Source organism: Peromyscus californicus, unplaced genomic scaffold (genome assembly GCF_007827085.1).
Source record: "Peromyscus californicus insignis strain IS unplaced genomic scaffold, ASM782708v3 Scaffold_7__1_contigs__length_154581171, whole genome shotgun sequence".
Lineage (NCBI taxonomy): Eukaryota > Metazoa > Chordata > Mammalia > Rodentia > Cricetidae > Peromyscus > Peromyscus californicus.
This window is the reverse complement of record NW_026294595.1, coordinates 130,247,188-130,273,084: the sequence shown is the minus strand read 5'-3', so window position 1 is coordinate 130,273,084 and position 25,897 is coordinate 130,247,188. Positions and strand designations below refer to the sequence as shown.

General features: G+C 48.1%; 1 protein-coding gene across 2 annotated transcripts in view; it reads left to right on the top strand.

Annotated features, from left to right (window-relative positions):
• The window catches only part of LOC128100791 (ubiquinol-cytochrome-c reductase complex assembly factor 1), a 95,096-nt gene extending 75,884 nt beyond the window's left edge, over positions 1-19,212 (top strand). For both annotated transcript variants that reach the window (XM_052723423.1, XM_052723424.1), the window contains 3 exons: positions 6,821-6,898; positions 14,671-14,784; positions 17,609-19,212. In XM_052723423.1, the coding sequence (XP_052579383.1) occupies positions 6,821-6,898; positions 14,671-14,784; positions 17,609-17,743 (327 nt within the window). In that variant the 3' untranslated portion in view covers positions 17,744-19,212. The remainder of the gene's footprint in view (positions 1-6,820; positions 6,899-14,670; positions 14,785-17,608) is intronic.
• The last annotated feature ends 6,685 nt before the right edge of the window (positions 19,213-25,897 follow it).

Here is a 25,897-nt window from a genome sequence, read left to right as displayed (position 1 = left end):
ACACAATACCACCACAAGAGTGCCAACCTTGGCTCATTTAAGCAGATTCTCTGGAAGGTAACTGAGGCTTCCATCGTGGAAAGGGGAGTTCTAACAAGCCACAGTAGGAAAAGACTCTGTGTAGCCAAGGGACCTTAGTGACAGGAGCTTATGCAACTTTAGGGTCACCGAGCTGTAGCAGAGTTTTATTTTTGTTCTTAGAAGCAAGAATTTGATAAATCAGCTTGGGCTATGTTCCCGTCTCTGAAGAGGCCAGGGTTCTAGGTTCAGCAGTGTTTCAACTTACTTTGAAAGCAAAGTAGATCCTTGACCTAGGGAAACATAGGGCAGGAGACAATACCATCTCAAATAGGACCAGAATAAATAAGTCTTGGTCCTTGGAGTCCTTGTTTGATGGTGGCAGCATCCCTGCCAATCTGTGAAATAACTTCTGCATGGTTCTGTCGGTCATATAAGTGAGTGTCCCTGACGGTAGTCAGTTTTAACTTTTGTAACTGTATCTGTCCTTCACTGATATGTCTTTGGTTTTTCCATAAAATTAATTCTTAAGTATGATAAAGCTAAAAAAACAAAACAAAACAAACCATTAAAAGTGTAACCTTGTAATAAAACTTTTTTCTTTTATAATAATTATTATTTTAATATTTCATGTGTTTGGGTATTTTGCCTGTGTGTGTATCTGTGTGCTCATGGTGCCTACGGAGTACAAAAGAAAGCGTTGCATCCCCTGAGATTGGCGTTAACAGTTATGAGCTGGGAATCAAACCCAGGTCCTCCAAAAGAACCGCCTGTGCTCTTACCGCTGAGCCATCTCTCTGGCCTCTATTAATACATTTTTACCTTTGTATATAGTTTTTCTTATATGTGTGTGTGTGTGTGTGTGTGTGTGTGTGTGTGTGTGTGTGTGTGTCTAATTATGGTTATCTTGTCACATTTCTGGGCTTGGGAGTGTATTAGTTGCTTTCATTTTTGCTGTGATAATACCTAACAAAAGCAACTTAGTAAAGAAGGTGAGGAAGGCGTGCACCGGAGCCAGATGACCAGTCTGGGCATCTGCAGTCAGGAAAAAGACGGGGAGTGTGATGCTCAGCCTGCTGTCTCCTTTTCAGTCGGTCCTGGACACACACACATTCAGGACATACACACTCATTCAAGACACACACACACACACACACACACACACACACACACACACACACACACACACACACACTCTCTCTCTCTCTCTCTCACTCAAGAAAGGTCTTCTCTCCTTAGTTCAACTTACCCAGAAGCCACTAGGTGATTATAAATCCAGGCGAGTGACAGTGAAGATTAGCCATCAAATGTGAGTTTGTTTTTTTCATTTTTGTGGTTCTGGGTATCGCACCCAGGGCCCTACCGAGCTACAGCCCCGGCCTGTGTTTTATTTGGAAACAAACAATAAAGTTGCTCAGGCTGGCCTTGAACTCACTCTGTAGCACAGACTTACAGGCCTGCACCACCAGCCTCATCCACATTTCTGGCTTCCTATTTTATGACCAGAGATTTGCCTTGACTCTGGTTTCTGCTTTCTCAAACCTCTCTCTCCATTACTTGTTTATCTTGGCAAAAGACTCTGCCTTGACCTTGTCAAATCTTATCTTGTTCTTGTGACAGCTGCTTCACTAATTTTGAGTTGTTTCCATTTTACCCATTTCCAAAGCACAGAAACGAACAACTTTCGCTTTACGTCTGTGCTGTTCTTCATGTAATAGCATCAGTTAGGTTGCATGAGCCACTAGTGGACAGAGTTCTAACTCAAAGGCACAAAGAAGACCTAAACATGACATTATCAAACCAAATGGAATATGTGGACCTACTCTCCCATCAATCATTATCAACACAGATTTAAATGGAAGCCTTCACAGTCACTTCCTTTGAACTCTGTATTACAGTGCCGTTATTAAAACGGAGACTTCCAGGCAGATGACACCTCTGTTTGGATTATGCATGAAACTTGTAAAACGAGATACAATCCGAAGCTTGTGAGGTGCGCGCACACGTGTGTGTGTTTGTGTGTGTGTGCGCGCGCGTGCGTGCGTGTGTGTGTGTGCGCGCGCGTGCGCGCCTCTGACCATAAGAATATTTGATTTTCTTAAGACTTACTGTATCTCATCAGTTGCTTTTCAAGGTGATCATAGCAGTTGTATCTGAATGCCTGGTCAACTGGAAAAGTAATAGTAATTTCCAAGGACAGCCAACTGTTTAGATTTGCTTGTTTGATTTTGAGGCAGAACTCAGGCTGGCCTTAAACTCCGTTTGTAGACTAAAGCTGACCTTGAACTTGTAATATGTCTGCCTCCCAAGTACTGGGATTACTGATTTGCTTTTTTTTTTTTTTTTTGGTTTTTCGAGACAGGGTTTCTCTGTGTAGCTTTGTGCCTTTCCTGGAACTCACTCTGTAGACCAGGCTGCCCTTGAACTCACAGAGATCCGCCTGGCTCTGCCTCCCGAGTGCTGGGATTAAAGGCGTGCGCCACCACCGCCCGGCCTGATTTGCTTTTTAACAACCCTAAGGAAAGGCCTGCTATGTGACCATTCAGAAATTAAGGCTGCTGGTTTTGCCATTCTCACTGTCAACCATGTACTTTGCTTTTCCTACATCATCAAACTAGTTAGGTTTTAAATGTAGAGATCTGAATGAGCAAAACCAGAATTTAAAAAATGGAGATAAAATGGACCCTCTCAGAGTTCATTAGGAAGGATTAATTGAGCTAATATGCATAAAGTTGTTAGCACGCTTAGCACGTGATAATAGCTAATTATGTGTCCTGTTCCTGGCTTTGAATCATTCATGGTACCTGTAGATTGGGGAGAACTCTTTTGGAGGTTAGATCTTTGACAATGAGGAAGAATCAGCATCCCTTCCATCAGTAAAGACAAGAAGGATTCTTGTTAGTGTGGCTAAGAACAAGAGAGTACCACACAGCCGTGGAAGTGGCAGGCTGACTCACAAAGCCTAAAATGAACTTGGGGAGACAAAAGGGAGCGAGGCCAGAAAAACAACCCAGGAACCCCCTGAAGCCCCTTCCAGTGCTCGCAGAGGCCAAACCATGGTCTCCTTCGGTCTCCGCTCCACAGTCCGCTCCTGTGAAGCATGAACGTCTTTAAGGGCCTCAGCGGTGAGAAGAGGACTGGGCAGTGAGTTGGCCTCAGATGAACTGGCATCCCTTTAGAGCTCACACCCTCCCGGGACTACTCCATTAATTAAACGTGTGCCTCGGGAGAGGCCTTCTTGTCGTGCTCCCTCTTGGCTGTCTCATTCATTAATCGGCTGATTAGTAACCCTGCACACTTGCACCCCCTGGTTTTTGCATTCCCCTTTTAATATACTGTGCCATTCCCCCGGGACGTAAACTCCAGGACCCGTCCCTGGCCTGTTCATGTTTGTTTTCTTTGCCCCTTGTGCCTGCCTCTGCTATAACATTTGTAGTATGTGTTAAGTAATCCTTAAGGTAACATTTTTATTATGTCATAAAAAGTGCATGGCAAATATATTATAACTCATGGACTTTGTTTAAAAATGAACGGATAATTTATTGAGTGTGTTACATGAGCCTTGCTCCCTCCCCCACTGCAGCAGAGACCTGCTGCTCATTTAGCCCAGCCTCCTATTGAGCGCTCCCACCCTGTGACATGCTGCGAACGCAGAGCCATGGTTGGCTAGAAGTGACATCATAGTTTATGTACTCAATAAAAATTTAATTAAGTCATTACAGGAATTGCAGTCATCATTTAACCCTCTGATTTCTTCTGTTTAGTTTATTATTAAACATTCAGTAATAGCAGTCATCGAATCCTGATGGCTTATAAAATATCTGCATGAATTTTAATAGCTTAAATAAATGGGAAAATATGAGTAACTGATATAAAGGGAGCCTTTCCCATGTGGTGGCTCAGTATATATGGGTTTTTATAAAAAGCAAAGCATTATGGACAGGATAAGATCTTAATGAGCAAACAGTCCAACACCATCTTCTGCTGGGGAAATCTGCGTATTCATAAGCAACATGCTCCATATAGGATGATCTAGCATTGGGGAGATGCGGACCCTGCACCCCAGCAGACAGATGCTTAAGTGAGCGAGTAGAGTAGAATGGGGGTTCAGCAGAGGGGTTCAGCTCCAGCATCAGGGGCCCAGCGGGGTGAGTCTAGTAGCTCAGGAAGTTGCTGTCACTTCCTTCATCTGCTGCCTGCGGATCCCGTGTTGCAGCGATCAAACTTGCACTGTCTTCCAGAAAGGGACCTCCTTATGATCTAATCTAGCCTGGGTGGTGATATCAGAAAGGCATTCCTAGCTGTGGCAGCTTGCCTTCTCTCTGTAGAAGTGATGGGGAGCTCACAGGGGGGCACTGGAGTAGACCCTGGCTGACACTGAGCTCCGTTCCTGACTCCGCTCTCCCCTGGCAATCAGCAGCCAGTCATCTTCTCCAAGAGAAGATGTGTCTGTCCCTGTTTGGGCCTCTCTGGAAAGCAAGAACCAAGCTTTGCAGAATACTATTTGGGGGCTCCACTCTAATCCTGTGCTGATGGTAACTTGGTGTGTGACCTTGCATCTGTCCCTTTCCATGTCTGAGCCTCGTTTCACCATTCATTCCCTTGGGGTCACTGGGCCAGGTGATCCCTGAAGGCCCTTCCAGCTTCAACGCTAGTTGGCATGATGCAGTATGTACGCTAACTCTGCCAACCGAGCAGGTTTGGTAAATGTTTTCCTAGGAGTGGTGCCTGGCCTTGTGTTGGATGCCCCTGGCGCTTTTTTGGCTCTGGTCATCTTGCACGTTTAGGAGAACAACTGGTACACAAGTAAGGAGGAACCCAAGTGTATTGAGTGGGCTGCTTGACCCCTCATCCTCCAGTGACAGAAGGAACTCTTAGCTCTGGCCTATTGTGACTCCTTCACCACGGCACATTAGATGAAGCAGTAGAGAGAAATACAGTAGTGTCTTGTTCTGGGATCACAGAAACACAGAAGGTGCTTTTTCAGCAAAAACAAAATAATGTGTGGCATTGGATAGAGCACGCTCTGAGTGGCCCTTGCTTTTGTTTGTTTGTTTGGGGTGCTGAACCCAGGGCCTCGCACACTAGGAAAGTCCTCAGCCCTGGATGGTGACCTTGCAAGGATTCATTATCAGCATGCCTGTCTTAGCCCCTGTCCTGGGCCAGGTGTTTGAGTGCCAAAATGATTCAGTGCTGCTTCCTGTGACCCAGCTTGAGTAGCTCGCAGACTGATGAGTCTCACTAGGTGAGAAAGACAGGTATACAAGCAGCTCCAACCGTACTGTGTACCTAGGGGGAGAAATACACCCAGAACTCAGAGAGCACAAAGGAGCAGTGGCTAACGTGGCCTGGCTTGAAGGTGGGTCGGAAAGGTCATGGCTTACACTCCCAGACACCACCGATCTCAGATTTTCCAGCCCGAACTCCACAATTCTCTCTTCACTGTTGAGCATTGTCCACGACGGTAAAGCACTGGAGCTGCTTTTAGTTTTCGTTTTGTGTAAACAGACCAGGTCTTACTCACAGTCGCTTGTGTTTGCAGAGTTCGCTGCCATTTACCAAGACTTCCAGGGTATGTTGTTAACTTAATGAATGAATGCAAACGGACTTCTGTGCTCTTGAAAACAGCTCTTGTGTGCAGGGCAAGACAAAACAGCCTCAGAGAGCTTGGCTTGCTCAAGACCACATCCAAAATATATACCAGAGTTAGGACTTGAATCCTGGTTTTCTGAGTCTAAACCCAAATCCTTCTGCTTTTTCTGACCTCCAGAGACGGTTGTGAACCCCAGGATAAAGGTCGCTCAGTTTTTGATTTATTATATGTTATGATTTGAATGCAAACTGTCCCCCTGCAGGCTCATGTGTCTGGACACTTAGTTTCTAAGTGATGGACCTGCTAGGAAGGTTGTGGAACCTTTAGGAGGTGGCGGCTACCTGGAGGGAAGTGTATTTCAGGGGACAGGCTTTGAGGAGTAGTAGGGCCTCACCTCTGGCCCAAGCTTTCTGCTTTCTGATCCACCAAGATGTGAACTAGTAGCCTCACTCCCCCACCATTAGCCTGCAGCCACATCTTCATTGCTCAGTGGACTGTGTCCTCTCAGAACCATGAGCCAAAATAAGTCCTTCCTGGCTTAGGTAACTTCGTTCAGGTATTTTACACACACACACAGTAAGATAATAATGATAATTTAAATTCTGTTTACTTATTTGTGTGTGGGCATGTGGAGGTCAGAGAACAACTTGGCGGTGTCGCTTTTCTCCTTCCGTCATGTGGATCCTGGGGATCGAACTCCAGTTGTCAGGCTTGGCAGCAAGCACCTTTGCCTGCCCAGCCATCTCAGTGGTCCTTTTGTTGTTTGTGAAACATGGTCTCATATAGCCCAGGCTGCATGACCTTGTTATGGCCTTGAACTTCTGATACACACATACATGCATGCAGGCACGCATGCACGCATACCCCGTGCTGGGGATTCCAGGAGTGGGCTGCCACACCTGTGAGTAGTTTTTCAATGCCTTTTTTCCTATGCTAGGCTGTGTGCTGCTGTAATCACTGTTTCTGATGCTTTGTGTTGATCAGCACTAACACAAAACTAACATGCAGTGGAGGGTCCAGTCATTAAAATGAATGTAGTTTTGAATCAAAATCTGAAGGAAGCAGCAGTTTCATTGTGGAAATCCTCACAGCCAGGGGCTTGGAAATGCACTGGCAGTTTAAACTGAGTTCCTTTCTCTTTGTTTTAACAGCCTGTGACAGCTAAGAGACGCCATGCTTTTCCTTACTTTCATACTTTTGTTTTTGTAGGTTAATTCCTATATCCTAAAGAAGAACATGGCCCTCATGACAAACAATTTCTATGCGGCAATCTTGGGATATGATGAGGTAAGATCATTTGCCAAGCCTTAATTCACGGTGGTCTCCCCCAACAAAGGTCCACCTTCCTCCCTTCCACTCCTCCTCCTTGCTTTTTAAAGAATTTCTTTTTATTTATGTGTATGTGTCTGTGTGAGTGTCTACCACATGTGTATGAAGGTGCATGTTAGTGCCTGTGGAGGCCAGGAAAGGGCATCCGTCCCCTAGAGCTGGAGTTCAAGGCTTTTAAGTTGTGAACCACACAATGTGAGTACTGGGAATCAAAGTGGTTAACAACCACACCCAGTCCCAGCCAAGGCTCCCCCTACATATGTGTGTGCATGTGTGTGTGTGTGTGAGTGTGTGCGCGTGTGTACCTGCAGAAGCCAGAAGGGGGTGCTGGATCCCCTGGAGCTGAAGTTTCAAGCAGTTGTGATTCATTGACTTGTATGCTCAGAACCTTGTTTATGACCTCTGTAAGAGCAGCAGGTGCTTATAGCCGCTGAGCTATCTCTCCAGCCTTTGAGGAGACTATGTGAAGGAAGCTTTGAAGACCATATTCTCTACTTGCCATTTTTGCTTAGTATTTATTTCTTCACCTTCATCTAGTGCTGGGGAAAGAGAGCATTATATAATGTGGTCAAACATTTAACAAGTTAGCATTGAGTGCTCACTGAGTGCTGGATGGGGGTACAGAGGTGAATCAGACACTGCCACAGTCCCGGCTCTTCCCAGAGAATGGAAGACACTCATACGTAAATGACATGATCTGTGGACAAAATGTATACTGTTTTATTTTTCATTTTGAAGCAGCACATATTCATTTATGTGTATGAACTTTTTGCCTACATGTATGTATGACCCATGAGTGTCTGGTGCCTGGAGGTCATTCAGATTTCAGTGAATCCTCTGGAACCGGAGTTAGGATGGTTGTGAGCCATCATGTGGAAGCTGGGGATTGAATCCAGTTCCTCTGCAAGAGCAACAAATGTTAAACCATCTCTTAAGCCCCCAAGTGCTGGATTAATGGCATGCACCACACTACACCTAGCTGCATATTACTCGTTTTTAAAGTTCACAAAACTGTACGAACCTGCTTGAAATACAACAAAGGCCTCATTTTTCTCCAGCCCCAGAGGAGAAGTCACTATAGTCCACTGGATCTCCTTCCGGGTGTCACCTGTGCGTAGACAGCAGCTCCTCGCCTTTGTGCAAAGGAGTTGCACCTACATGCTTTTCTGCAGAGTGCTTTATGCACAGAGCTGTGCATGTTGAGCAGTCACAGTCTCAAACGGAAAGTCTGCCCGTTGAATGCCAGCTCTCCATCCCTCCTCCTCCTCCCAGTCCCTGGCAAGCACTTTTTTCTTTCTGTCTCTATGAATTGACTGGGAACTCGTGTGAGGAGAATCTTACAGTTACTGGCTTATTTCACCTAGAAGCATGTCTCCAGGTTCATCCATGTTGTATCTGTGTCAATCCCCAGCCCTCCAACTTTATTATGGAAATTTCAAGCGTGTAGAAAAGTTAAAAAGATGGTGTAATGAACACCTGTATACATACTCACAGCATTCATCATACCTCATTTTTTTCTTGATAAATGATGTGCTTTTAAACTCATTTTGTGATTAACTCCCGACTGTGCAAGCACCACCTCCTGGGAGAGGGTCCCTAACCTTCCCCGGGCTTAGCTCATTCCATCTGCCCTGGGTGCTTACAGCACTGACCGTCTGTCACCTGGCTGGGTGTGGATTTCTTCTGGGAAGTGACAATGCCCAGTTGTTTCTGATGCTTGGCATGCAGTGAGGAGGGGAAGAAATGTACAGAGTAGGGCTGGGGTACAGCTCAGTTTTTAAATCACCTACCCAGAGTTCACAAGGCCCTGGGTTTGATTCTCTGAAGTGAATGAAACTGGGCATGGTAGCACATGCCTGTAGCCTGTAATCTCCGCTGGCATGTTCTGCCATCAGTGTATTCATGTTAGGGGTTGAACCCGGGGCTCTATGCATCTTAGGCAAGCACTCTGCCCACTGAGCTAGTTTCTAGACCATTAGATGCTTTTCTAAAATTCTCCTTTTTCATTGTTTGAGAATTTCATGCATGCATATCGTGTTTTGTTTAAATCCACCTCCCTATGTACTCACCCATAAGTGGATACTAGATATAAAGCAAAGAACAATCGGACTGCAACCCACAGAACCAGGGAGGCTACATAGCAGGGGGGATCCTAGGATGACTGTGGCTTATAATAAGTTTTGGTTTTACTCAATTACTGGGCAAGCCTCAATGAAACATTTCACTATTAGGATAAGGATTTGTACTGTATCAAGCTGATAATAGAAAAAATAAAATTAAATAAAAAAAATCCACCTCTGTTTCTCTCTCCTACAATTCCCCCATCCCCACTTTTCCCTTCAGACTTCATCTGCCCTGTGTTTTCTTGTCTCTTGCTCCCCTGAGTTTGCTTGTTGCTATCTGTACGTGCATGGGTTTAGGACCATCTACTGGAGCCCCTCATGTTGTACACCCGGGAGACACTTTAAATCTCATCCCCGAGGCCCTTTGAAGGCTTTGATCCAGCAGGAGCCAGCTGGTGCTTCAGCAAGCACCCAGGCGACATGAACAGGGAAGCTTGGAAAATATGCTAACTGCCTGGGATAGTGTCTAGAAATGTCAATGGCAGGAACCTATCACCCAAAGGTTCTGGCTTAACTGGTGTGGGTGGACAGCCATAGCTGTAAAAGTTCCCAAGGAGCTGGAGAGACGGCTCAGCAGTTAAGAGCATTGACTGCTCTTCCAGAGTACCTGGGTTCAATTCCTATCACCCACATGGCAGCTCACAACTACAGTTCCAGGGGATCCAACACCCTCTCACAGACAAAACACCAATGCACACGAAACACTATTAAATAAAAAATAAACAACAGCAACAAAAAGTTTCCAGATGGTTTAGATGTGTGAGTCCAGAACAGCTTGTCTTAAATTTTGAAGTGCAAGTGAACCATGTACAAAATGGGGTACAATGCTTGTTAGAGTCAGCAGCTGTGGGTTGGAACCCAAGGAAGTTCACTTCAAAGAAGCTGCAAGCCATGCGGAGCAGCCATTCTTCAGAACACTCTAATCACAAGGTTCTAGACTGCCCCAGACTAGCTGCATGCCATATTTTGATTTCATTAAATAAAACAAACTCTTCACGTCCTCATCCTGTTGGTCCCGGTGGTGCTCAATAACCACGTGCCAGAGGCCACTGTGGTAGACGGTGAGGAAAGTTCTGTGGACGGCGCCGTTGTGCTGTGAGCCCTTCCCACATGCCTCGTGCTTCCTGTCTCTCCACTCTGTTCAGTCCAGGTGCTTCACAGTATCACTGTGTGAACTGTTGTGCTGTTCTGTGTCCGCGCCATCTTTCTCTCTCATTGCCTGCCCTCTGAGGGAGGTCTTTGGCCTCGCTGCCCTGCAGATGATGTTGAGACTGATTAGCACTCTACTGGCCGTTGAGTGTTGAAGTCAGTAGCTCAGAAGGAGTCAGCTTGTTACCTTGAAGGACACTCTGTGTTTAATGCATTTTTCTCTCTTGGTTAGAAAGTCCTGCAGTGCTCCCCATTTCTTTAAAGATTGACTTACGTATGTAAGTCTTAACCACTGAACCGTCTCTGCAGCCTCATCTTTTTATTTATTTGTTTGTCTGTCTGTCTGTCTATCTAATGAAGCCCTGGCTGTCTTGGAGCTGGCTATACAGTCCAGCCTGGCTTCGAACTCACAGAAATCCTCTTGCCTCCACTTAGAGTGCTGGGGATCAAAGGCCAGCTGATCCTGCCAGAAGGTTTTTTGTTTGTTTTGTTTTTGTTTTTGTTTTTTGAGACAGGGCTTCCCTGTGTAGCCCTGGCTGTTCTGAAACTCACTCTGCAAACTAGGCTGGCCTGGAACTCGGAGCTCCGCCTGCCTCTGCCTCCCGAGTGCTGGGATTAAAGGTGAGCCCCACCACTGCCTGACTTGATCCTCCCTGTTCTTAAAGGCCACTTTTTTTTGCACACTTCTTTCCTAACCTCTCTAGATCTCTTGTGTTTTTAGTCTGCATTTCACTATCTATCTATCCATTTAACAGTGGTTTTTAGCATGCTTATCACGTGTGATAGATGAGGAATATGTTGGTGAATCAAAGAAACATGGTTCAGTCTCTTTCCCATTGACGTTACTGAGACAGGTGGCACATGAGTAACTCCTAAGTAAGCAGAAAAATGCTTAATTACTAATAGAGGGTGCTGATAGAGATCCACAGTGGAAGATACAGTGTGGACGGGAGGGGCTCTCCAGGACTCGTTCGGAAGTAAAGACTGAGGAATAAGGAGGCAAAGGCAGCCGTGGATTGTGGTCTCACCAGGGAACTTAGCATTTGTTCACTGCCCACGATTTTGCTCTGTGCTACCTTGTCCCTTCTGGATTGCAAGACCCTGAGAGCTGAGCGCAGTCGGTTTGATTCTCTATTCTTAGGGCTGTGCTAAGCACGTAGTGGTAGTTGCCACTCCAGGATGGTACCACAAGTTCCTCTCTGTTACTCTAGACCTAGACACCCTAATTTCCTAAAGAATGCCTTCTTCTGTGCCACGAGGTAAACAGTGGGCACCCCACTAGATTGTGGGAAATTGGCCCTGCACCCTAGTGCTTCTTGACATTCCAATTTGCACACTTGAATAGTCAGTCTCCCATTTGTTACAGCCGTCTGATGGGAAGAAGGCTGCAGCTGCGTTTGGTGTCGGGGTCTGCTGTTTTCAGCACACTGCTACTGTATGCCAGAGCTGTGTGGTGGCACCATCCCCTGACCTCAGCAATGGAGGCAGGTTCCTCTCTCAACGCCAATTACCTCGATAACCTCTGAGGGAACCTCGGTACTTATCATCCAAGTGGGGGTAATAATACCTGTGCTGTGTGGTGCAGGTAGTCATTAGACACTAGCTGGCAAAGAGCCCTGCTAATCTGGAACCGGTTCTTAGCACGGCTAACAGCTCCCAAGTCCCCTTTGCCTTCTAACTGCTCAGGCCCCTGTGTATGGATTTGCCCAGTCCCAGCCAGCCATCTCCCCCAGCTCCAGGGGTCCCTGATTGCAGCAAGCTCTGATTCCCTGCTTCTCTTTTTCTGGGCTCTGCTCATGCTCCAAGCCCCTGTGACCCTCCCACCCACTCCTTCCCATATCATGTAAGTGGATCTCTGCCAACAGCATCCCGCCTGTGCCCAGGGCACTTCACACACAGGCGGGCTGTTGTGTTAGCACATAGCTTGCGGGAGGATGATGTGCCTGAGCTTGTCCTTGGCTGTCGTTGCCATCTGCTAGAAGAAGCGGATTTCCCCGGCTCAGCCATCACACCGGGAGTCTTCAGCTGTGGAACTATGGGGGGTATTTAGCAGAAGGCATCTCAAGCAGGTGGAATGCTTTTCCACCTATCTGTTAACTCCCTGCATGTAGGTTGAACCTTTTTGTTGGCCGACCTGGAGTCAGCCTTATGTGCCCCAGGCCCAGGAGGCTAGACCACTGTATAACTCGGACTAAGTATCCCTACGTTTTTGTAATCCTTACTAGGTAGAGAGCCTTTCATGGACATTGTCTCTCAGTTCTTACAACTCTGTGGGATAGGAATTAGTCAGGCTCAGCTAACGAATGAGAAACTGAGGCTCCAAAGGAGCTCAGGGCTTTTCAAAGGCCACACTACCCTAAAGTGACAGAGCTGGCATTGAACTTCGGTGGACCGGCTCTCAGATCCCACTGCTGTCTCGAGTGTACTAGCTTCCAGCTAAAGCACGCTTTTGTTTATTGTACCCAACACATTTCACTTTTTAAAATGGCTTTGTAGCCTGACACAGTGGCACATGCTAGTACTTGGGAAGTCAGGAGTTCAAGGTCTCCCTTGGCTACATTTAAAGCAGCCTTGGGTACATGAGACTGTTGAAAAAATCAAAAAGCTGTGCTGGAGAGAACTCACTCAGTTAAGACAGTTACCACCAAGCCCTATGGGCCAGGCTGGATCCCAGGGACCCACATGGTGAACAGAGAGAACCAGACCTTGCAGGCTTTCCTGTGACCTTCACATGCACTTTGTGGCATGTGCACACCCATACCCACATGCATGCAAAATCAATACACATAATTATTTTTAAAAGCCTTTACTTTTTTTGTGTGGTGGTACTAGGAATTGAATCCAGGGCTTTGAAGACACTAAGCAAGTACTCTACCACTGAGCCACACCCCCAGGCCACATTACCTCATCCTTGTAACTCGAGGATGCTGTAGGTAGAGCAAGTATTTTCTTTCACCTCTGCTCAGGTCCTGGGGTGATAGGCATGCACCACCCCACCCATTTCAGAGCAGATGTTTTCATCCCTTTGAGCCTCCAGGAAGCCCTACGACTCGGGTTTAGCCATAACCATTGAACCTGACTGTGGCAGACCGAACTCAGACTGAGTCCAGCCTTCTGAGTCCAAGGCAACACTTCAGTTCCATGTCCTACTTTGGCACAAAGGCAGAAGCACTTCTCAGGGCCTTTCCCTTCAATTTCCTTCATCCTCCCTGCCCTAGAGGTCTGAGCTAGAAAATGGCTGTAATTGGCCTCTGTAATATCTGGGCTTCCAAACAGAGTTCCCCGTGCCAGGAGAGGCAATATCAGGCACACAGACAGGCTCTGAGCATTGCCCTGTGCAGCCCCGTGTGGCCCATGGCATGCCTACTGAACAGCCTGTTCCTGGCCTCGGTGTCTGGGCCAGCCATGGTCAGACGGGTGACAGTGAAGGTATAGTATCTACTTCCCTTTCCCAAAGAGCCAGCTACTTTGCAGATGTGTCACCTGGGAGCAAGCAAGTGTGAGCAGTCCCCACCCTTCCCCATGCCCAGGCAAACCAGACTTGCAATGCTGCCAGCCTGCACCTTGTGAACAGCAGCAGGAGTGTGGCTACTGCACTACCCTTGCTGGGCCTTGCAGACATTCATTGCCTAGGCCAGGCACAGTGGGTGGAGGTGAATGGACCACACCTGGAAGGGTCCAGCAGATGTCAGAGCCAGCTCCGCATTACCTTAGCCAGTCCAATGTCCTTCTGTATAAAAAGAAGGGTTGAGGGACTGGAGAGGTGGCTTGGTGGTTAAGAGAACTGGCTGCTCTTCCAGAGGACCTGGGTTTAATCCCTAGCACCCACACGATGGCTCACAATCATCTGTAACTCCGGTTCCAGGAGATCTGACACCCTCTTCTGACCTCCGCAGGTAGCAGGCACTCACATGGTATACATGCAGGCCAAACTCTCATATACACAAAATAAAGCCGGGCAGTGGTGGCACACACCTTTAGTCCCAGTACTTGGGAAGCAGAGGCAGGTGGATCTCTGTGAGTTCGAGGCCAGCCTGGGCTACAGAGCAAGATCCAGGAAAGGCGCCAAAGCTACACAGAGAAACCCTGTCTCGAACCGCCGCGCCCCCCCCCCCCCCCCCCCCCCCCCCCCCCCCGCAAAAAAAAATTTACTTTTAAACAAAGAAGAAGCACTCAGGAGGCAGAGGCAGCTTTGTGAGTTCTAGCCTGGTCTCCAGAGTTTCAGACCAGCCTGATCTACAGAACAAGTTTCAGGCCAGCCAGAGCTATACAGTAAAACCCTGTCTCATCAACGCCCCTCTCCAAAAAACAAAAAACAAAACAGGCATTCCAGATGTTCTCAAGCTCAAGCTCCCCCATTACCCTCTCACTCCTGAATCCATTCTTTGGTCTCCTTTGTTCAAATATCCCAGCTTTAGTGTCATGGCTCTGCAAGACATGTCCTGTTCTGTGTTCTAGGGGATCCTTTCAGATGATCGTGGACTGGCTGCCGCCCTCTGGAGAACCTTCTTCAACCAGAAATGTGAAGACCCTCGGCAGCTTGAGTTGCTAGTGGAGTATGTGAGGAAACAGGTTAGTGCACTCTCCCTGTTCACACCTGGTGGCAGTTGGTCCTGAGTACATGGTGCTAGCATCTTGGTAGGTCAGGAGAGACCGACTGACCAGGAGCTTGTTTAAGGGATTCTGACCCAACCACATCAGCAGTAAGCACTGATGAGGACCCAGCATCATCGTCCTTCCTTCCTTCCTTCCTTCCTTCCTTCCTTCCTTCCCTCCATCACTCCCTTCCTTCCTCCCTTCCTTTCTCTTTCTTTCTTCCTTTCAGACAAGGTCACATGTAGAACAGACTGGCCTTGGATTCCTGATCCTTCTGCCTTCATCTGTGAGCCACCAGGCCTAGCTTAAGATTGAGCATCTTAGGCCAGGTATTGTGGTGCATGCCTTTAATCCCAGCACTTGGGAAGCAGAGGCAGAGGCAGACAGGTTTCTGTTAGTTCAAGGCCAGCCTGGTCTACATAGAGAGGGTTCCAGGTCAGCCAGGGCTACATAGAGAGACCCCGTCTCAAACAAACAAACAAAACAAAACAACAACAAAGAATGAGGATCCCAGGGGTGGGGAGAGAGAGGAAAGGAGCCTTCTGCTTCAGAAAGCCATGGTATTCATTTGCTGTTTCATGACCTGCTGGCGCCAGGTGCTGTGTTAAGTACTACGCCCTCAGTCCTGGAAGATGTGGCACCCACTGTGCCCATTTTGTGCTCATGTGGACTCCTTGCCTTTTAGCAGGCAGACTTCAGGCAGCACCTGGCAGACACACCTAGTTCCCCCACTGGCTGCTCTTCGAGATCAGGCAGGGTCCCCACGTCAGGTCCTTACTCTCTGGCTTTTCAGGGCTCCTGAAAAAAAAAAAAAAAAGCTTCCAGGAGGAGCTCCTTGGGAGGACTGCTTGAGCACAGGGCAGAATTCACTCCTGATGGCCCGCCCTAGATCCTTCATGGATAGGAAACTCATGCCTTCTGCATGACCATTCATTCACTCAGCCTGAAGCGGGACGCAGAGGCTTTTCTGGGGTCTCCCAGTGGTTCACCCTGCACGCCTGGCCTCAGAACCCGAGCAGGGTGAATCATTTAACCACTAGAAGCCACAGCTGCTGCGGCCAGCTCACCAGCCTGAGCTGTCTGTGAGTCACACCTTTGCTTCACGGACGTGGCCTCTGGGACTGAAGGGACATCATGCCACAGTAATGCTTGAGTCCACCTCCATGGCCCTGCTGGCCTCCCACAAGCAGGAAAGGGCCGGCCAGATCCCAGCTCTAGAGCAGACAGGGCGAATCGGACCAGCTAGTTGCCTGATGGAGAGCGACATGCTGAGGCTGTTGGCAGCCAGAGTGTAGGGAACCCCAGAAGCCAACACTGCCATGTGACAACATGAGCCAGGGAGAAGGCACTGGGCTAGAGAGCCTCACCCTTAGACAGGAGTTGAAGTTGGCAAAGTAAACACTTTTTTTAGAGACCCACCCAAGTTTTTCCATCTGTCCTGGTGGGTTTGTGCCAGAGGCTATGACAAGGCATAGTTAGGACCTCTCTGCAGGGGCCCAAAAAGAAGAGTTTGCCGTAAGTAATGCTCCTGTGGGAAGTCTCCTGGCCCCATTAGAAGTGGGCAGTGATGAAAAAGCAAGGAGCTTTGGTTGGGGACCCAGTCCTGTCCTGCCGTAGAGCTCCTGCTGGGTCAGGCCTGGGCTAAGAGCAGAGTTCAAGGACTCAGTCCTGCCCTCAGGGAGCCAGACAAGCTTACAGGCAGCCTTGGGGTCTGTCGGCCAGGGGAAGCCAGGAAAGGCATGTTCTGACCCAGGAAGCTGGGCCTTGAGCAGACTCTGGTACTACACAGTAACTTGGTTACCATTTGGTAACCATCTTCAGTTAACAACCAGGAGGTAGGCAAAATGGTGGTGTTCAGGAAGAGCTAGGAAGAGGCGTGGACTGCGCTTCAGTGAACTGCGTGCCCGGGAAAGCTGGCCAGAGGCTGGGGCTAAGTCCGAGAGGCAGTTTGAAAATGAAACAGGAGCGGTGAGCTCTTGGAAGAGGTGACAACCCACGGCTAAGATGAGGCCTCGGTCTCCCTTCCCTCCCCATAAGGGGGCCTGCCCTGAGGGGTGGGGCAAAGTGGGCCCCCGACACTACTAAAGGATAGGGTCAAAGATGCTAGAAGGACAGTTGGGGGCCGTATTCTGCATGCACTGTGCTGCTTACTCTCCTCTGTGCCCTGGAAGATACACGTTTCCAGCTGCTCTGGACAAGGGGACAGAAGTTCCCAAAGTGACCCCCTTGTACAATGCCACCAGAGTAGGGCAGAGAGCAGACAGGGCGACTTCTGGAGATCGTCTGATCTGACTTCTTGGTCTGCAAGAACTTTGTAATGAGGGTGTAGCAGAGATTAAAAATCCCTCATAGGGAATGTGTAGAGTGGGGAGATATGACAGGGAATTCACTAAAACATTGTCAGTGTGGTTCTCATCCTTCCTAAAGCTGCCACCCTTTAGTACAGTTTTTCGTGTTGTGGTGACCCCCAACCATAAAATTATTTTGTTGCTACTTCATAACTGTAATTTTGCTACTGTTATAAATTGTAATGTAAACATTTGATATGCAAGATATCTGACATGTGACCCCTGTGAAAGGGTTGTTCACCCCCCCCAAGGGTCACGACCCACAGGTTGAGAAACACTGGCCTCAGTAATTGTTTCTCCAGATCCCCTTAATGCAATAATCCTGGAGCTGGACAGTCAGATTACAACCACCACCACCCCTTCCCCTTCCCTTCTCATTCCTCTCCACGGGGAAGCTGTTTTTGTCACCCTCACATACGCCTGTATCCTCTGGTCCCCTGCTCTGTTTCTAGATGCAATACCTGGACTCCATGAACGGGGAGGATCTGCTTCTGACAGGGGAAGTGAGATGGCGCCCTCTGGTGGAAAAGAATCCACAGAGCATCTTGAAGGCCCACACTCCTACTTACAATGATGAGGGCCTTTAAGAGACTGACTCCTCTGGACAGTCCTAGCTGGCTGGCTCGGAGGAACCTCCACGGAAGAAGTGCCTGTGTGTCCCAGGACCCTGAAGAAGGTGGCCTAAACTGACTTTTGAACAGCACCTGTTGAATCCTCGGCTCATTTGTGTTGAGTTTCTTCTTCTGAGCCCAGGAGTCTGATCCAGTGGGGGTCCTACTGGGGGGTCCTCTCACGCCTCTGACACGTTCCCTCCCTCAAGAGAAGCCCAAAGCACACTTCCCAAGTCCTTCCAGCAACACACGTGACTGAGAGCTTTTCTAGAAGGCTGAGGAAGGGATGGATAGGTTAGAAAGGGGGCCGCTCACCCAGGTCCCCCATGCCTAGGAGCAGTTTCTAATGCTAAGTTAAGACGGGTAACTATATACTATCCCCCAGCTGTGAGCCGTGGGGTTGAAGTAGCCATTAAAAAAAAGAGACTTATTTCTGCCATGGTTCTTTGTTCCGGGGTCTTTTAGAAACATAAAGCCAGGCAGTGGTGCACGCTTTTAATCCCGGCACTCGGGGCAGAGGTGGGCAGATCTCTGTGAGTTTGAGGCCAGCCTGGTCTACAGAATGAGTTCCAGGACAGCCAGGGCTACACACAGAAACCCTGTCTCCAAAAAATGAAAAACGAAACAAGAAAACAAAAAGAAACGTAGGTGAGGCAGTGGATGCTCCAAGCTTAAGAACTAATTTCAGCCGCTCTCTGCTGCTCCTGTCTCCAGTTCACAGAGAGGAGGCAAAGCGCCGTCTGCCAGGCACGTTCTCTGGGACCCAGGAGGTCTCTGAGGGCCAAGGGGCTTGTCACATCCTAAGTCATTTAGAAAGAGGTTTTGAGAACAAAAATCCCTTTGTCATTCACAGTGAACTGGGAAGGAATACTCTTGTCTTTCCTCTCACGGTCTTTACATGAGACAGCGAGGCAACGAGACATTCTTCCTGGCCTGTTGGTACCATCCCAAGCCCCAGCCGAAGCCCAGTTTCTAACCCCTCCCCAGCTTCTAAAGCATGTGCTGTAAGGGGCACCTGGTCTGAGGCACTTAAGGGGCCTGTTTTCTCTGAGAGTTTGGGTCATCTCTTGGAAGGTTTTCTGAAATTGAGGAAAGGGGGTGGGAACCATCCTGCCCCTTCCTCCCCCATCCAGCTTCCTTCATTGAATTTGCTATAAAATGAGTCATATAAAGAAACTCTATACTGTGAGGTATACGCCACTTCTGTGAAAACATTACAAATCAAGCCGCCTTCTCTTGGTTTATTTAAGATGCTTTTGTTGCAAGCGGGGCTCTGGAGTGAAGCGTCCTCTGTGAGTGTGAGATAATAACACCTTGTAACTCATTACATCTGGGCACTATTTACATAAACCAGAGGCGAGCCAGGCAGGAATTTGCTGATTAATTTATTTTTAATGGAGTGAAGTATGCCATGCACCAAAATAAACTTTACTGTGTGTACCTAACTGCTCCTGGAATGGATGGAAAAATTAATGGAACAGATTTTGGCTCCTAACTCTGCACATTAATTCATATATAAAAGTTATTTGAGCGTTAACCCATTTGCTGCCCAGGGCAGCTCCCTTGCCACAGATCCCAGCCCACAGCACCAGTTAGCTACTGGGCTTGCTTTAGGAACCTCGACTTTGCCAGCAATTTTAAAGGTCATTAGGGCCCATCCTGGTACCTTTGTCCACTTTTCTTAGGTTCTGTGTTCGTGCAAACCCTAGTGAAATCCAGCAGCAGAAATGGCCCTTGCTTACAGAGATTGTATCCATAGAATTCAGTGTTAGGATCCAGCAACTCTTAACATGGAGTTGTGTTGTGATTCCCGGGGTCCTTATCCATGACTGTATGCACCAGTTGCCACACCACACCCTCTCATCTTCAAGATAAAACTCAGGTACTCTATAGGCCACAGCTCTTCTGTTGACTCCCACTTCCATCCCAAGCTGATTTACCAGGTCTCTGTCTTTTCTTCCCTGAGCACACTTGGAGTCTTCCCCGAGTCACTTGGATCGCTCTGAAGGGACCACTGTGTTTTCTTTACCTGGACCTCATTCCTCCTGGTGCTGACTAAAGAGATCTTAACCTTCCTGAGTGTCACCTCCCCTTCTCTCGCCCCCAGCCCCCCGCAGGCTTTCCAGGATGCACCTTACCATGTCCTCTGTGCACTTAGCACCCCTCTAAAAACAGAGGTGACGTTTTTGTTCACACCCCCTCCGGTATTGCAGTGTTGACTGCAGCCACACGGTGGCCGCCATGTTGGGAGGTCACTTACTGTGCACTGTCTGGCAACATCTGTGTGCACCTGGCAAATAAGTAAGAGTGAATGAGCTAAGACACTCACTGTGCAAGCCCAACTAGAAGAGCCCTACTGGGGTAAGTTAGATAAAACAAGTGGAAGGCATTGTTTCCTATCCCCGGAAGACTGCTCTTTGGGAATTATTTTTGTCACCTTTTGATATACTTCTACTTCCAGAAAGGGGTAGAACAAGTTAAGAGACACAGTTATTAAAAAAATAAAATAAAATAAAAAAGCTGAGCATGGCTGGGGCGTGATTGCCTTGAGGCCAGCCTGAGCTACAGTGTGAAACCCTATCTCAATAAAAGGCCATCAAGACAGTTCAGTGAGTAAAGGTGACTTGCAACGGACCCCAATGACCTGACTTAGATTGCTGGGATCCCTCATGGTAGGGGAGAACTGAGTCCTATAAGTAGTCTTCTGACTTCTACTCTCCATGGCATAGGTGACCCCCGAGACACACACACACACACACACACACACACACACACACACACACACGCACGCACGCACGCACTCGCACACACACACACAAAGTAAAAATAAATAAATAAAAGGAAACCATGAAGCAAAGCAAAGTTTGAAATATAAAATGCAAGTATAGAAAGGAAAGAGGGCCGGGCAGTGGTGGCGCACGCCTTTAATCCCAGCACTCGGGAGGCAGAGCCAGGTGGATCTCTGTGAGTTCAAGGCCAGCCTGGGCTACCAAGTGAGTTCCAGGAAAAGGCGCAAAGCTACACAGAGAAACCCTGTCTCGAAAAACCAAAAAAAAAAAAAAAAAGAAAGAAAGGAAAGAGGGAAAATAATTATACTAGAAATCCTACCCAAAATAAAATAAAAATTCACAACTTTCATGGGCTAGAAAGATAGCCCAGTGGTTAAGATCACTGTCTTCTCTTCCAGAGGACCTGGGTTCAAGTCCCAGTGCCCACATGGCAGCTCACAACTGTCTGTAACTCTAGGAGATCTGATACCCTTGTACAGACCTAAAATTTTGGATGGATGGATGGATGGATGGATGGATGGATGGATGGATGGATGGATGGATGGATAGATAGATAGATAGATAGATAGATAGATAGATAGATAGATAGATAGAAAGAAATCTTACACAGAAGCCCCCAAGACAATACGGGCTATTGCTGTTGCTCTTGGTTGTCCATTAGCACTAAATGGAAGGCCCTATTGCCAAAGACACCACATGCAGTTGCAGGACACAGACAAATAAAGTTAGAGCTGAGCTGGAAGTGTCCTCCCTGCTGGCTAGCTTTCACGGTATGGAAGATGCCAGCAGACTTGTGGGAGAGAAGTCAGTGTTCTTACCCAAATGTGAACCCCGTGAGCTACAGTGCTAGGCAAGATGTGCTCACTTGTGCAGTTGTGGCGTGTTACGAGGGTAATCAACTGCTTTCTGATTGGATTTGAGACCCACTCCATAAGAGTGAATCCATATCTGGTTCCATAAACCTGGTCAAAAGCCCATGGCTGAGGGGGTCATAGGCCTTAGGGTGAGACTGCGAGCTGTTTTGCTAAATGCACATGCTGTCAAACGCCCTCTGAATACTTAGTTTATACCCATTGATTAGTACTGCCCTCTGCTTTGGTCAGAGAGGCCACTGTTTGCAGTGAGCAGTGGTTGATGCAGAGGCTCTTAACTGGTCAAAATGTAGAGTAAGTAACTGTTGAGTGCTTAGTCTTAAATGGAACACCTAAGGGCTAGAGAGATGCCTCAGTGGTTAAGAGCACTGGAGGCTCTTCCAGAAGACCTGGGTTTGATTCCCAGCACTCACTTGGCAGCTCACAACCATCAGTAATCCAGTTCCAGGGGATCCAATGCCTCCCTGGCCTTTACAGACACCAGGCATGTATGTAGTATACAGATATATATGTAGGCAAAACACTCATGTACATAACATTTAAAAATTGAATGGAACGTTTGTGTCAGGACTCAGGGAATATCGTGGAAGAGGGGGCAGAAGAGCTGGAGGATGGAGAGGAGCACTGTGAAATGCTGTCTTCAAGACATGGCCCAGCCATTGCACTCTGGACTCGGCATCCGTGGCTAACTGAACAAGACGGGGCCCAGAAGCATCCCATCATGGACGGAGGAGGAGCTTGTCAGGTCCAAACCCTTCCTGAGAAGCTATGATTTGGGGGAAGAAAAGTATTTCTTCAATGGGTAGCTACTGGGAAGTTGCCCCTGCACCAGTAAATAACCCCACACCCAGGCTCATGCAAGCAACCCTAATTAAACTCACTGAGTCTCGAAACGAAAGTCGTGAAAGAGAGAGGGGGGCATTTGTTAGAAAGAAGGAGGTTCGGCACATGTAGGAAGGGGTGAGAGGGAGTAATGGGTGAAAACGACCAAAATACACTCCATGCGTGTATGAAATCATGTTTTAAAAAGAAGTCCTACTGTTGGACGGTTTGGGAGGTTGAGGCAGGAGGATAACAAGCTGGGGGCCAGCCAGCCTTAGTCACATCACAAGACCATGCCATTCCCACCAAAAAAGAAAAGAAAAAAAAAAAAAGGCCTGGACCGCTTGCCACCAACACTCACGTGGTTTTGTTTGTTTGTTTGTTTTTTAACTTATAAAAGTTGTAAGTGCATTCTCGCCAGCCCTGTGTGATAGGCATCATCCTCAGCATTTTTACTGACCATAGGGAAGGGGCTTATGGCTCAGGAGGCCCAGAGAGTTACTCAAATTGGCTCATACCATGGGGCTGCAGGACCCAGCCCTCTCCCTAGACCACACTGCCTCCCTCAGGTCTGCAGAAATCTGCGGTTGGGTATAAAACTTAGCCGGGAGCTTCCCCACAGCCAAAGGTGGGAAAGAGACTGCCTCAAGATTGTGTTGCCCCTGTGTCGCAGGAAAGCGTCTGTTAGTGCGTCAGAAGACAGCGTTTTCCCTGGAGGTTTTTAAATGAGAAACAGCAATGAAATTAAAATAAAAAATTAAAACAACTGGTATTTAATTTCTGCTCTGTGACAAACACATCTGAAACTTCTTTTCACCTATTACTTCATTTAAATCTCATCGACAGCCCTGAGAGGTGCCAGTTCATGCTACAGCTGAGGCTGGAAGCTTGACAAGGCCCACCGACAGACTCACGGGGCTGACACTCCAGCCATCTGCTTTAGTTCTAGAGAGAGTTGTAGATGAAGCAGCGTGTGTGCTGTAGTTAGAAGAAGAACCAGGCGTGGAGGTGCACATCCCCACACTCAAAAGGCAGAGAGGCGGATGCATCTTTGGAGTTTGGCTAGCCTGGTCTACATAGACAATTCCAGGTCAGCCAGAGCTATATAGAGAAACTCTGTCTCAAACAAAAGTCACATGCAGACACACGGAATGGGCTAGGGGGATGCCGCATCAGCTAAGAGTCCTTACTGCTCTTTCAGAGAACCCAAGTTTAGCTCGTAGCATCTACATTGGGCAGCTAAGTCCAGCTCCAGGGAACTTGATGCCGTCTTCTGGCCTATGAGAACACTTACACACACACACACACACACACACACACACACACACACACACACACACACACACTATTTAAAGAGTTAAAGCATTTGAGCCTCCTGAGCTTGTGTGTGCGTATACACAACTGGAAAATACACGGGGATGGGGTGAGGGCAGTGAGAACAGAAACGATGGGCAGCAGGACGTGAAGGACTGCCCGGGTGAAGGCATAGGACAGGAAACTCCTGAGACTCAAGCGGACCTGTGGCCTCGGCTGCTAAGGGAAAGGAGGGTTGCAGAGAAGGAGGGATGCCTGGGGGAGAGTCTGAATAATGCATCATTTGACAGGCAGCAGTGAGCTACCTGATTTAAGGATTGCAGCTTGACAGGAGCAGAGCGGCAGGACAGGACCAGGATGCCTTAGCCTGCCAAGAAGGGAATCCACCCATCTAGGCTCTGGTCCTGGGAATGGCAGAGAGAATGCAAAGGGACATTCCAGAGAATACTCACCGGTACCTGATGCTGGAACTACTCAATGTACCAAGAAGTAGAAAAGTCATAGCCATTAGGAAGCCACTCTGCTGTTGTCTGGCAATGGACAAGCTGGGAAAGCATTCTCTTGGATGAGTTGTATCCACATGATAATTACAGCATTCTGAATGAGGTGTGGCAGGAATGGCCACCCCATCATGCAGTAGGGAAATTGTCCACTGAAAAGAAAGCACTCACTGTGCAAGGTGACCCAGTAGCAGACTGGACGGTGACATGCCTTCTGCACCCTACCTAATTGCTCTTTGTGCACTTTGGGGTATCTGTCTGGGGATCCAGGATGGTGGGAAATAGACTCAGGCAGTAGAGATGCTCTGACGAAGGCAGGACTAGACCTTAAGATGATTGGGACTGCCAGATGTGGTGACACACGCCTTTAATCCCAGCACTCGGGAGGCAGAGGCAGGTGGATCTTTGAGTTCAAGGCCAGCCTGGTCTAAGAGTGAGTTCTAGGACAGCCAGGGCTACACAGCGAAACACTGTCTCAAAAAACCAACACAAGCAAAAAAGTGGATGAGGATGCTGAGTCTGTCTTGGGAATGGAGAGGACATGTAATCATGAAAGTTCCCACAGGTAGGTAGGGTGGGGACCAGGGCAGGGAGGTGGCAGCCCTCAGAAGAGGTGGTAGGAACAGCAAGAATGGGCACAGGAGGCAGGGTCTGAAGGGGAAGCTGAGGGGGTGGGGAGAGCTTCTAGAAGGGCTTCCCATGTGGCCTGCTGCAGCATAGGAGCCAGAGAGTCAGCTGGGGAGGTTCAGGGCTTTCCGAATACTCGAGGAACATGACTGACCGTTGAGAGACCGCAGATTGCAGGAGATGACGGCAGTGCATGGGAACATCGTTTGAGTCTCTGGAGCTGTGAGCTGAGAAGAAATCCTACTTAGCTGAATAGTAAGGATTTTCCTTGAGTGTTTGGGACTCCTGTTGTCATTCATTCCTCTCAAAAATTGAAGTCTGGCTTCAAGAACAAGACCTGGCCCTGTAGAGGTGGAAAGAACCCTTTCTTTTTTTAAAAAAAAAAAAAAAAAAAAGTTGTTTTTATGTGTATATGAGTTCTGGGCAGATTCTGGGTGTTAGGCTCACCAGCAATGGCTCAGTGAGGGCCCCCAGGACAGGTGTGAATAAGAGAATCATGGGTAGGAGTCTTTTGCCTGTGTGTATATCTGTGTACCACATGTGTGCCTAATGCCTGAAGAAGCCAGAAGAGGGTGTTGGAGCTCCCGGAACTGGAGTTACAGATGGTTGTGAGCCACCATGAAGGTGCTACAACACATCTGAGTCTCCTGAAAGAGCCGCCATCTCTTTAGACCGTCTCCATTCCCCCTTTTTTCAGTAAGGTTTCACTGTGTAGCCCAGGATGGCTTGGGATGTGCTGTGTGGACCAGGCTGGCCTCAAACTCAGAGATCTGCCTGCTTCGGCCTCCCGAGTGCTGAGATTAATTATGTGCACCACCACATCTGGCTTGAACCCTTTCTTGAGACCAAAGATTGCAAGGACAGAAGGGAGAAAAGGGATTCCTGAGAAGAGAAGCCCGGGAGAAGAAGGAGGAGGCTGGCTGTTAGTGATGGCCTGGGAACCTACAGTTTGTTCACCATTTGGATGAAGTCATCAGGAAGGAAGTTCACGGATGTACTGGGAGGAAATGGTACAGCTGCAAATGGTTTAGCTCTTCCCCTGGGAGTAGCACTCGTTGCTCCTGCCTCCCCGTCCCTGCCCACCGCCAGCCTCTCCAGCCCCACTTGCCCACCATGCCTTGCCTACACCATCCACAGCATTTGGTCTTAGAGAGGGGTAGATCAGACCTCAGACCCATAGCCATGATTCTTCCTAGTCACACCTGC